Source organism: Schistocerca nitens, chromosome 5 (genome assembly GCF_023898315.1).
Source record: "Schistocerca nitens isolate TAMUIC-IGC-003100 chromosome 5, iqSchNite1.1, whole genome shotgun sequence".
In the NCBI taxonomy this organism is placed as follows: Eukaryota; Metazoa; Arthropoda; class Insecta; order Orthoptera; family Acrididae; genus Schistocerca; species Schistocerca nitens.
Window position 1 is genome coordinate 495,687,741 of NC_064618.1, and position 14,174 is coordinate 495,701,914.

General features: G+C 38.1%; 1 protein-coding gene across 1 annotated transcript; it reads left to right on the plus strand.

Moving 5' to 3' along the window:
• The first annotated feature begins 268 nt into the window (after positions 1 to 268).
• LOC126260553 (uncharacterized) lies at positions 269 to 1,295 on the plus strand. The gene is made up of 2 exons (XM_049957887.1): positions 269 to 668; positions 1,280 to 1,295. Exons 1-2 carry the CDS (start codon positions 283 to 285, stop codon positions 1,293 to 1,295), a joined length of 402 nt encoding a protein of 133 aa, XP_049813844.1. The 5' UTR covers positions 269 to 282.
• The last annotated feature ends 12,879 nt before the right edge of the window (positions 1,296 to 14,174 follow it).

The following is a 14,174-nucleotide window of genomic DNA, read 5'->3' on the forward strand; positions in this document are numbered from 1 at the left end:
TCATGCTTGTCTCTATTAAAGGCAAATTTAAATGCCTGATTGCATATTTCTTTACCAACGGTGTACGGGCAAATAATCAGGCCACAGTGATAAAATCTGCTTTAGAGAGGCTGCATAGTTCTGGCATTAGGGTTTGTTGTGTTACATGTGATGGCTGTAAGGTAAATATAAGCACTTTACGTTCACTTGACTGTACTTTAAATTTTTCCAAGGGTGATTTTAAAAGCTACTTTCCTCATCCTGTGGAAAAATACAATGTTCAGTGTATCTTGGACATGTCATATGATTAAGTTTGCCAGAAATGCTCTAGCAGAAGTATCTGCTATTGAGTCTCCAACTGGCATTATTAGACGGCATTTCATTGAGCAACTGAACAAGGTACAACAAGAAGAAGGTATGACATTTGCCAACAAACTATCAGGACAACATATAAGTAGTGTAAATAGAAAAATGAATGTTTCATTAGCTGCACAGACTTTTTTGAGTTCTAGCGTGGCAGATAGTAGAGAGTTTTTGAGGAGGGTTGGTGATCCGAATTTTAAAGGAAGTGAAGCAACAGTAGAATTTTTGTATTATATTGATAGGATTTTTGATATTCTGAACTCCAGAAATCCATTAGGTAAAGGGTATAAGAGCCCCCTGAGACTTGACAACAAATCTTATTGGCTTGGTATTTTCAGACACTGAAAATTATATCAAAAGCTTAAAAATCATTGGTGTTCCATTGCTGTTCCATGCAAAAAATGTTAAATCTGCATTAGAATGTATTTATCTCTATGCTTTTCCCAATATGGCCAATAAAAATGCATTTGTAAATTTTGTTAACTGGGGAAAACTGTTTAAAACAAGTGACTGCGTGTACTCTGTTGTAGAGTACTCAGAAACTGTTTCAGATCTTTGTGATTGCTGGGGATATGCGACAGAAATATATACAGGCCAAGATTTTGCATTGTGTTAAAATTAAATTTGTAGATTACCCATTTCCTGCTCCTGCTCTTGGTCATGATTACCATTATGAAATTGGGATTGAGGATTTACATCAGACTCAACTTGTTTGTAAGATTGCATCCCTGTACTCCTGCACATGCTTAAAAACATATGGAAAAAAAAGCCCGCTGAGAAAATTTTAAACAACAAATCAAGTATAAGGCAGAAGTTAAATAAACTCATATTGTTTAACCATGTATAGTGCTCAAATTGGAAAAGATTATGTATTGGGACATTTCATGCAGATGGGTGTGACATTTTGACAGATTTTTTAAAACTATTTTGTCCATAGATTTGTTGTTGTATAATGATGAACTTCAAACGATGAATCACATTGAAGTAAAATTAACTCTTTACATCCTGTGTAGATATTGTAACAAAATTATAATTATTTATTATATAAGCTTATTTTAAGATGTTAGGTGTTACAAAATAAGCACTTGCGTTAAAAACAGGTGATTTGTGTGAAATTAATGAAAAAAAGTTCTGAGACTTATTTGACAGATAGCTTTCAGTGTCAGAAAATATTTCCCTCAATAACTATGTTAACTGGAATTTTTCACTTTAAGAAAACAGTTTAATCACAGAATGGGTGTGATCTAATGGAGTATGCAGTGACCCAATGTTTCAAACAGTAATGTTTGTGGATACTCTGCAACATAAGAGCAATAAAATTGTTACTCTCTCAATTCTTGTTTTAATACTTTTTAGAATGAACACAATGTTCCAATTGATCGTAAGCATTCTTATTACTTTAGAACCATTCTAGAATAAGGGGGCCTGATTCAGGCAAAACCTAATTTTCTTAATTTTGCTAGCAGGTCTTTCTATTATATTTTCCTGTGTTGAGGGAGGGGGGAGGGGAAGAGAATGCAAATAATCATATAGAATTATCTTTCTAGCACTACAAAGTACTGAATACAGTGATTACAGTTACACTTGGAAATCTAGGAAATTTCAAAAAATGGTTCAAATGGCTCTGAGCACTATGGGACTTAACATCTATGGTCATTAGTCCCCTTACTAACCTAAGGACATAACACACCACCCAGTCATCACGAGGCAGAGAAAATCCCTGACCCCGCTGGGAACCGAACCCGGGTGCGGGAAGCGAGAACACTACAACACGACCACAAGTTGCGGATTAGGAAATTTCAGTATTCGTGTTACATGCCTAATTTTCGTCAACATTTACCTTAATTATACAGTTACACTTTTTGCTAATTTGAACTGTGTACTACATGTTAAAAAGATTTTGTTTGGTCATAGTAATAAAAGCATTTCGTTTTTTTTTAGGTCATATGTCCCATATGGAACTGAAATTATCAAGTTACAATGACAAAGGAAGGAATTAACATTAAGGAATCTTACTTCACAGAAATTATGTAACAATGGTTACACTTTTTGCAAGTTAACTTTAACATAAACCATTTAGTTTTCCATTAAGAGTGAAAGCAGTTGCATGAGTCACGTAAAGAACAAAGCTTCTCATAGGGAACTAAAGTATTTTACATTTGAGTTATTGCAGACCCAAAGTATTGTGATCTTCATATTTCTATTTAAAAAAGTTTGTAACTCAAATTCACAGACATTTTGGAATCTGTACATACATGTGTGTAACAACGTACTTTTCATGTGTCATGTGGAACCTTTAATTTTCTGGTTTAAATATAATTTATTTCATGAATTACCTTTAATACCGACAATGTCTGAATGCATTATTTACCATTTAGAAGAAGAAATATTAGTGTACAGAATAACAAACCTCATGAAAAATGCGAGAGATTGTAATGTACCGAACTTGGAATGGCTCTTTATCAATAGCAGGTAAAAAGAAGGCTTCTATTAAATGTTCAGCGAAACCAGTCAGTACCTCTTAATTCACCATAGAGGTGATACAGTAATAAAAGAATTTACTTTTTTCAGAATTTCTGCTAAGTATTAAAAGTGTGAAGACCTATTCAATAAGTATTTGCTTTACCAATAACCTGTAGTACAAGCACATGTATAAGCAGGTAATTAAGGGAGTCAAGACTTATGTTAAAATTAAAGATACTGACTGGCATTACTTGCTCACAAGACATTGTAGTTGCTGTACAGTTTATGCTGTAAGTGGTGTACCCAATGTGATTCCTGGAGGACATAATATTCTGTTATCCTATGGGAATGCACTGCTACCACACCTGTTGAAAGTAAGTTTTGCTGTGGAATAGTTGTATCAGACGTCTGTACCAGAAAACAAATCCCCACTGTGACACCCTCATGTTCTTGGTATGCTATTAGCTATTATTACAGGAATACTCTTCACATGGAGGAGGGAGGGAGAGAGAGAGAGATGGGAGAAAATCATGTTCTTAGGGGGAGCAAGCTTTACAGTAGCATATGCTGTTAAAAGCATAGTGAGATTTTCTTTTTCATCATTTCCAACGTTGTACACAACTTTCTTGCACTTTTATTTTATCACATTTTTCCCTTGAGAATGGAGAAGTGAGAGGAAGAAGAAAAAAAAAGAAAAAGTAAGCGAGCTTTCATAAGAACTGAAAACTCTACTTGTGTCATTTGTTATTTTTAAAATGTTACTCTCTTTCCAAATGCTGTTCTGTTTTTTCAAACCAATTCTGAATGTCTCAGGTTATTACATATTATTTACTGTACATTGTCCAGCAATACTTCTGTTGTTACTGGATAGTTTGTAATTTGGCACTACCTTTGTACCAATGGTATTGGCTAGTGTACTTTTGCAGATAAGAAAATCGACTGGACTAGAATGTCCTGTCAGTATAGGACAAATTCAGACAATATGGAACTTTTTACACTAAATTTGCAGTATAATGTCACTCTTGTCTAACACAGATTGTAGCAGCCATTGGGGTGCCTGTGTGGCCAGCTTCTACAGCTTTCGCTTTCAGGTTTGTTTTTTGCTTGGGCCATATCATGACAACCAGTCATTCCAGTGATTGACACCATGTCAAAGACTGGAGCCAAGATTCACACAAATAAAATTCCATGGTTGTAATTCATAGTGCAATTAATTTTGCTCACTGACATGTTTTGAATTCAATTTTAAAATAAAACCATGGTACCAGTCATTATTTGGATGTCAGACTGGAAAATTACAGTTTTAAGACACCCCAACCTTAAAATTAACAGCTGTGATCAATGTTATTTTCAACAAGTTCCTTCACTTCCTACATCATCATGGATCAGTCCAATATAATATTATTACTACACTTAACTTCCAAATGATACAAGTTATGCATTTAAGAGGAGCCTTAACGTTGGCCTTTGTGTTTCTCATTTAAATGTATTTCTTGTCTCGTATCAAAGACTGAAGCACTGTCAAAAACTGGTGCTTCTACCTTATCACTCAGTTAAAATACACCGTATCATATACAGGCGTTAATAAAATCATGGCATTTCAATTTCTGATCAAAGAGAGAGCCAAATTCGTAAGTGAATGTTGCAATTACAGTGTCAGCATATATGCAGATCGGTAATGCATCACTTCAGATAAAGAAAAATAACAGTTTTTCCGTTTATAACTAAGTAATACTTTAATAATTCAGTTGTAATTTCTGTTGTCAGTAAAGATACGCCTAAGCAAACGATGTCAACTTTTTTTCAAGACACGCCTTCACTGTTTTCCACACTTGATTTTCCGAATTATACCTGTAGTTAAAAGCTTTGGCAACCAAGGTAATTTGCTGAGCTCCATTGAATCTTAAATAGTATTTTAAAACGGGCAAATAAGTAAAGCACTCATAAAATTAATAGTAAACTATTTATAGGTCAGCTTGTCAAACTTCCAAAACACACTCGAATTTAGGAATTTCATAGCAGAACTGTCACTGTTTTTTCTCACTAGATTAGAAACACTTCATTATGTTGATGTGTAGATGTCTAGAACATCCAATATAAAAGACTTATCAGGGCGCAGAACGAAAAATATTTTCATTCGTGTTTTGACACTTCGTTTTTCGCCAAATTCAGATATGGCGGACAAACAATGATATGATCTTTGGCCGGCACGCGCTAGAGCCATCTATCGGTAGGTCCGGTAGTTGAGCATCCCTCATTTCGCTAGGTTTAGACGCCTGTGAAAACTTTCTTGCGTGTGGTTTATTTGTTTTGACAATACTAACACACAGTAACAGGCGGAAGGTTGAATTCGCAAAACTTGTCGTAGAAGTCAAGGTTTATCCATAATGGGTGGTGTAAAAACTGTGTTTAGGAACTGGAGGTTTCATAGAAATCGCTTTACCAACAAAAAAGAGGAAGCTGCTCGAAATGAAGAAAATAATCTCTCACCTTCAGCATCGAAACTTGGGACAGGGGAATTGTACAGGTGCTTGAATGATATTGCTATGGATTCCACTGGAATCAGACTTGTTGATTTAGAGCATCTCTGCCAGGCTATAAAGTTGTCATGTCCATGAGTTAGCTGTAAAAATAAGAAATGGATGATTGTTGTTGAAGAAAGAAGAGTGAGAATAGCTTCTGATTTTAAATTAATTTGTAACTATGAATTTTCATTTTCCTCCTCTACAAAAACTAACACTGGTACTTACGAAAGCAATTTTAGGATTTCATATGCTCGGAGATGCCTTGGACAGGGCAGGGTAGGAGGTAATGTGTGATTTTCTGAACATGCCTCCAGCTTCTACAAGATTCGCAAAAATAAATAAAGAAATGTCTCATGCTGTATGTGATACTGCCAAAGTTTCTATGAAGAAAGTAGTGGAGGATCTGGTGGAAGTAAAACAAAAAGAATTAGTTCCTGAGGTAGATATTCATGACAGGGAATCTCCTACAAATGTTACTGACCTGTGAGTGTCTGAAGATGGGACCTGCATGAAAAGGGGTCACACATCTCTGTATGGAGTTGCATCTGTTATCGGTATTGACTCAAGTAAAATTCTAGATGTAGAAATTATGTCTAAATACTGCCACCAGTGTGCAACAAGATAAATGTCCAATAATGAAGACAGTGAGAAACAGTGACAAGAAAACCATGCAGTAGCATGCTCTAAAAATTATTGTGGCTCAAGTGGTGGTATGGAGGCTGCTGCAGTTGTGAGGATGTTCTCCAGATCCGAGAACCAGTATGATGTTAGATATACCAAATACCTTGGTGATGGAGACTCTTCTTCGTTCAAAGCTGTAACATATAAAAATCCGTACAAAACAACAACAGTAAAGTTGGAATGTTTTGGCCACATCAAAAAGAGCCTTGGTGGTAGGTTTCGTCGCTTGCTGAAAGAGAAGAAGGCTGAAGTACTTGAGGATGGAAAACCAGTAGGAGGAAAAGGCAGTCTTACTCTGAAAAGAATTGATTCTCTTCAGTTATTTTATGGGAGAGCTATCAGGAAAAACACACATAGTTTAGAGGCAATGAGGCATGCTGTGTGGTCAATTTTTTCCCACAAATCATCCACTGACCAAACACCAATGCACAAACTGTTTCCAAAAGACGATTGGTTAAGTTCAACAACAGAAATGAGACGTATTCATATAAACACTCATTACCAGAACCTATTATGAATGTAATTAAGCCCACATTAGAATTCTTGCAAACCCTGATTTATTGAGGAAGTGTCTTCACAGAAAGACACAAATTGCAAATGAAAGCCTCAGTAATTTAATTTGGATTAGATGCTCAAAAAGGACATTCTGTGGACTTGAAGTACTCAAAATAAGTGTCTATAATGGCAGAATTGAAGTGCTGAAGAGTGTTGGTACAGATCCTGGTGTGTTTACAACAAAAATGTTTTACACCATCGACGAGAGCAGGGTCACGAAAATTAACAGATCAGTGTCTTACCAGCAAATACAGGCCAGGCAAATTCGAAGGGGACAGAAGAGAAACCTGGAGGATGAGAAGTATCAGTAGGGAGGATTTTAAAATTGAGGTAAGCTTATTACATGTAGAAGTATAAGAAGAAAATCTTTGAACCTCATTTTCTCTCTTTTACATTTTTTACATTATTGGAAGTGTTTCTCAAAAAATATGTGCGCTAATGTTATAAAATTTTCAGGAAGTGTTCGCAATGTTTGGCTGTCTCCTTGAAACTAAAAAATTCGATATCCTGCAATTAGATTCTGATTTTTAGATGATTGTATGTGGAAAAAAAGTTAATTTTGGATGTGAAAAATTTAAGACTCTGTTAATGATGCAATCTGTACCATAAATTAATAACTGTAGTTCAGTGGTCTTAAAAACTTCTCAGGACACTACAATAAATTTTTCAGATGAATTGTGTGATTAGAATTTGAGTTCTGGCTTTTTATAAAAAAGACAATAAAATATTAAAAATTAAAATTTCTGGAAAAATAAAATCCTGAACATTTTATTATATTTTTCCGTTAAAACACGGCTCTTTTGTTTTACACATGCAAAGTTTTAGATTTGTACTTTAATAAATATGGCTGTAATGATTTTTTATATAAATGTTTACATTTTCCGTTACATGCCCCCTTAAAATCCGAGGTAACTGGTGGCTGTGTACTGCAGTGTTGAATATTCTTCCTCCTGAGAAAAAAAACACCTTGCAGACATTTATTTAAGAAACATGGAAGATTCACATTACCTTTGCAATACATATATTCACTTATGAAGTATTTTATTAATAACCCATACCAACTCAAAAATAATAGAGAAGTTCATAGCTACAACACTAGAAAAAAGGATATCTTCACTATTCTGGGGTAAATCTGACCTCGGCACAGAAATGGGTGAATTATTCTCCCATAAAAATCTTAAGTCATTTTCAAAATAGAGCTAAAAGTCTGACAGGTAGCCAGCCAACATTTAAAAATAAATTAAAATAATTTCTTAATGACCCCTCCTTCTATTCAATAGATGAATTTTTAGGTATGAAACAGTAACTGAAAAAAATTATATTGTATATGGAAAACGTATGTAAAATGACACATTTCACATCATTATGAAATGCCACATTCATAATCTATGGAACAAGTATTAATATAATGTAATGTAATGTGTTATATTCTGTAATGATGCCTTGCAGATGCAACTTGAACAATTGTGGCACTGTAATTATCACAGGTTAAATGCTATCTGACACCCCCATCATCAAAATATCGGACTTAAATGATTTTTCGAATGCAAAATGAGTAACCATTACAATAATTACAGTTATGCTCATGACAACACATTTGTTGACTTCATGAACGTAGTCTCAAACTATCACCTGTATGCGTATGACTTCAAGCTACTCCACATATCTCTCTGCCAAAACCTATAATCAAAAAATAATAATGACTCAAAACTTATGTCTGTATTCTGTTTGCACACATACGCCACAAGCCACAGCTGAACTACATCAGAGCAAGTATATAAAATGCAAATACACACATCAAAAAAAGTTTTGCATCAGCCCAGTTCACAGAACACCTGAAGATGGAGGTTGACTGTGGATATTGTATCACAGACACAGTCCCTTTGACTGTTCAGAGATGTCACTAAACCCACCCAAAGATGTAAGCAACGCTGGATGAGCACCGCCTATTAGATGGAGGGTGTGCGACAGCTGATCAGTTCCAATCATTCCACCAGGAAGGAGGTACACGGCTCATGTTGTCTGTAGTTCAACCATGACTAGATGGTTAATACAGCGTTTCGGTCGCGTCCACGTTGTTACTTTGTGTCAGAAGGGCTCTGAACAAGGGAAGTGTCCAGGCACCTTGGAGTGAACAAAAGCGATGTAGTTCGGATATGGAGGAGATACAGAGAGATAGGAACTGTCGATGACATGCATTGCTCAGGGCGCCCAAGAGCTACTACTGCAGTGGATACCTACGGATTATGGCTCGGAGGAACCCTGACAGCAACGCCACCATATTGAATAATGCTTTTCGTGCAGCCACAGGACGTCGTGTTACGACTCAAACTGTGCGCAATAGGCTGCATGTTGCGCAACTTCACTCCCGACGTCCATGGCGACGTAAATCTTTGCAACCACGACACCATGCAGTGCGGTACAGATGGACCCAACAACATGCTGAATGGACCGCTCGGCATTGTGGAGGACTTCTCATTGGGGTAGTGGCCGTTATTAAACATAAATAAAATATATTAATGTGACAGTGACGGTTAACTACCACCTACTACCGAATCAAAAGCGATATTGTAAATAACTTGTATTGATTGTATATTATCTCACGATAGAAATTAGATCATATGAACAAATCATTAATGAAAACAAATTAAACAAATTGTACACTGTTCTTAGATATGCTACACTGGTAAGATTGGCTCTCAGCTCTTAATGTTAAGTTGATGCAAAGTTAGATTTAATTATGCCCCTGGATAAGCAAATGGTTAAATGATCTGACTGCATTCCTATAATCTCTTTTGTGTCTGAAATAATATGTACTTCGGACACCACCACCAAGAAACAAACCAAACAGCATGCAAAAAGACAAATAACCAATAACGAATCGTAAGTAAAACTGCACAGATGCTCAGTGGATGGCAAGAACATGATCCAACAACTATTTCTGAACTATACTGCCGCTGCTGCAAGTTTTACAATACCGTCTACCAGCGTGCTGGCTCCGTCGATACTGCTGGGGCGACGACTGCAGCTGCGAAGTCGCTGAATTAAGATAAGTCTCTCAAATATCTTGAGCAGAATAAACTACTCAGAAACTACTATTACGACAAGCCCTATATTTCCTCTTTCAAGACTGGCTCAACAACCCTTAAGGTGCAGCCCAGTGGGTCTTGTACTAACGTGCAATACCAGTATGATAGCTCTGTGCACTGGTTGACTACGTTCAATGGTGTCTGCCAGCCTATAAGTGTCTGCCAGCCTATAAGGCGTAATCAACTGCAATTATACTAGTTGAAGTTTCGTTGAAGTTTCTGTTGAAGTTTCGTGATGGGAAATTATTTTTGTTGCTGCTACCCACGGTTCTGTGGCTCTTGATTTCTCCACCTATTATTATTCCTCCAGTCCTGATTTTGACTATCTCAGTTTCTGTTTCCTCCAAAGTTGTTTTGCCCATTTCCTGCATTGGCTGGCCAATTTTGGCTTTGATTATTATTTCTGTTTTCATTTCTTATCTCTTTTTGTGCCTCCTTCGCTGTTCTTTTCTCTCCCACTTGCTGCTCTCTAAATGCAAATTCCAATTCCCATACAATGCTTTTAAAAGCCTCCACGTCATTCCCACATCGACCTGCCAATGTCTGTTGGTAAGACAACGGCAACTTCATGTAACAAACTCTGATGATCTCCCCCAGACTATATGGGTCATCGAGATACTGGTTCCTTTTTAACATATTATCGAAAAATTTCACAACGCTTCTGAAGCCAGAATTTTCGAAGTCCCATGTCATTAAGATTTCTTGCTTTATTCTGTCCTGCATTTTACGCGATCAATATCGGTTCATGAAAGCATCTCTAAATTCTTTATATGATGAACAATCTCTCGCGATGCTCCGCATACTTTCTGCAGAGACACCTTCGATGTGCAAACATACAAAATCTAACTTGTAGATCAGTGGCCATTGCGGTGGTAAAGTTAAGTCGAATTGACCAATGAAAGTTTTTGGATGCAAGACATTGCTGTCGTCTTTGAAGTGTTGAAATTTTCTTACAGAAAGAAAGTCAAATGACCCTTCTTCGTATCTATTTTGTCTCGTCACCAGATAGTTACTGTTGTTCATTGCTTCTTTGCGCGTATTTTCGAACTCTACATTTTCTCTCATTGCTTGTACGTTTCTTGAATCCGTTAACACCGTTGTAGTACGTCGCAGCGGGCTACAATTGTTTGTCCCGGACGATCCGTTACTGTACTGCGAGTTGATAATCCTGTTCGTTTCCTGAGATGAACTAATCGTTTGATTTTCGTGATAACTTAGACCATTACTTCCTCCTTCTCTTTTTACATTGTGCGATCGCATGTCGATTTCCATCGGATGTACGACTCGGTCCTCAGAAATTCTTTCTGCACGGCTGACCCCGGCGTTTGTTCCTACTGTAGACGTCATTTGCACTCTTTGAACGGTTTCAGTGTCTACATTGCCCGATCTTGCTTTCGACATAACGTCAGCTGATAGTAATTTCAATTCATTCTCGATATTTTTCTTAAATTCAGAGAATTCTGCCGAAAACGATCCGTTTTCCAATTCCGTATTTTTACTGGTTACAGTTTCCTCAATTTTCTCCACTCTCGTTTGTAATTTAGTTATGACTACCTTCCCCACTTTTGTCGTTCTTTCTGTTCCTTCTTTCGTCTCTTTAGATATTCTATTTGCGCCTTTCCCAATTATCTTTGCTTCTTTTGCCGTCCACTTTGCTTCCGCTATTTCACGTTCTACTTTTATTCGCATGGCTCTGACTTCGTCCTTAACTTCAGATGTTTCTCTCCGTATCGCCTGCACTTCTGTACGAACTGTCTTCACTTCTTGTGATAGGCGTTCTCTCGTCGCCTGTGTTTCTGTGCGGACTGTCTTCACATCCTGTGATGAACGTTCTAGATAGTCCAAAATGCTCGCCACACCTACGCCTAGATCTTGTTTCTAGCTGGGTTGCCCTCCGTCATAACTCGCGGGTGTTCGTCTCCTGTCTTGTCTTACTCTTTCTGGACTTGCACAAAATTCGTCGCGATACATTTGCGTCGGGCCGTTATGTCCTGAACTATATCTTTGAACCTCACTGAAATTTTCTGTCGGTGTCCTCCGCCCTCTAGGAGAAATTTCTCCGTACTCATGCACTACAATAACTCGATAGCCGGCTCTACGTATTGTTCCCTTATCTCCTGATTGGCTAATTGGCCACGAGCTGACTGATCGAACGTTGGTCCTTCACTAAATTCCACTGCACCGGCTCTCACGCTGCCGAAACTGCTCTCTCTTTCGTCGTTGATTTCACGTAATTCGTGTAAACTATCAGTGCTGCCCCAATTCACTGTCATCATTTCATTTCTTTCCCGACTCACATCGTCTGCCATTTTATGTACTCTTGCCCTTGTACGCATCAAATTACCCTTACTACAACCCCACTGATTTTGTACATAACATAGATGTACTACACACGACTAAATCTGTTCTCTGACATACAATGAACTATCACACTAACCGTAATTCACGCACAAAGTTTACTGTACAACCTGACATAATTACGTATCCTATAATCTGATAATCTGAACCTGCATTCAAAGTCACACGCAAACAAATACACTCCTATTTACTATAGCACAATTATACACAACACTCCCCACAAAAGAAAATAAAACATAAACAACACAATAAAATACAATGCACATATAAATACAAATCTCGTGAAACAACCAAATGTTGGATCACAATTACTGAAAATTTTCCACTGAGTCAGTTCTTCTCGTTATTTGGTTTGCCTCTCTTTCTGTCTTTCAATTACCAGTTTTAATATCGATCCTGGCAGGGTAAAGCCATGTGGAGGACTTCTACTTGGGGTAGTGGCCGTTATTAAACATAAATAAAATATATTAATGTGACAGTGATGACTAACTACCACCTACTACTGAATTAAAAGCGATATTGTAAATAACTTGTATTTATTGTATATTATCTCACGATAGAAATTAGATTATATTGAACAAATCATTAATGAAAACAAATTAAACAAATTGTACACTGTTCTTAGATATACTACACTGGTAAGATTGGGTCTCAGCTCTTAATGTTAAGTTGATGCGAAGTTAGATTTATTATGCCCCTGGATAAGCAAATGGTAAATGATCTGACTGCGTTCCTATAATCTCTTTTGTTTCTGAAATAACACCACCACCAAGAAGCAAACCAAACAACATGCAAAAAGACAAATAACCAATAACTAATCGTAAGCAAAACTGCACGGATGCTCAGTGGATGGCAGGAACACGATCCAATAACTATTTCTGAACTTTACTGCCGCTGCTTCAAGTTTTACAATACCGTCTACCAGCGTGCTGGCTCCGTCGATACTGCTGGGGCGACGACTGCAGCTGCGAAGTCGCTGAATTAAGATAAGTCTCTCAAATATCTTGAGCAGAATAAACTACTCAGAAACTACTATTACGACAAGCCCTATATTTCCTCTAAATGGTATACAACGCTTTCAAGACTGGCTCAACACCCTTTAAGATGCAGTCCAGTGTGTCTTGTACTAACGTGCAATACCAGTATGATAGCTCTGTGCACTCGTTGACTACGTTCAATGGTGTCTGCCAGCCTATAAGGCGGAATCAACTGCAATTATACTAGTAGTCAATGCAATGCCTGTCGTGGACGCTGATGTCCTACTGTAGCTGCAGACTCTAGATCATACACAGCACAGTATTCAGAATCTAAGTCCATATCTCAGAGCTACCGAACTTTGCGACTGTCTGCTTTCACGGCACCAGACGCTCTCCTCTCTTAGCCTTGCTCTGTACGATCTCTTGCGACAATCTTGACGCTAAACTCTAATCAGCCAATCACGACGCTGCCAAGGCCTCCCACATTTCCCTCGAGGAGTGATACAATTTCTCCACCTATCCAAAAATTTCTCTGTTCAAACAGCGGGCGTTGACCCTCAGCGTTTCCCGCACTTTCTTATGAACTGCCCAACCAGAGCTCAGCCCATTTGGCACTAAAGAGCGCGCGACCGGGCGGCGCCAGCGCGTACGCTGGACGCTCTCCATCTGCTCGACATTTCCCCTCTCTCTCTCTCCTGGCACCCGGCGGTGTTCCTTTTTGATACTTGCCGGTCAGTGGCCCCATCCCCTGGGACCCCCAGCCCCTGCACAATGCTCTTCCGGCTTCGCCGGCCTTCGCCTCCCCGGCTGAGACCGTCCACTCCTCACCTCCACTGGCAAATTTACTTTGCTTACACCTACAGCATGCAACTAAATATTATCATTACCAAACCCCATATTATTTCAGACATGTGTTTAATCATCACGTATCTCTCTTTCTAATCCACCTAATAAGACTAATTAACCATTACATGGGTCTATTTACTTCAAACATGCAGAATAATCTGCGAAATGAACGTCACCAATGAAAGCCACCTTTCAATTGGCATCACTTTCTGTTCACCGATGAGTGTTGGATATTCCTTCAACCAGACAATAGTCGGAGGCGTGTTTGGAGGCAACTCAATCAGCCTGAACGCCTTAGACACATGGTCCACCGAGTCCAGCAAGGTGGAGGTTCCCCG

Coding starts and splice junctions, on each gene's coding strand:
- LOC126260553 (XM_049957887.1), top strand. CDS start 283: ATGATTAAGTTTGCCAGAAATGCTCTAGCAGAAGTATCTGCTATTGAG.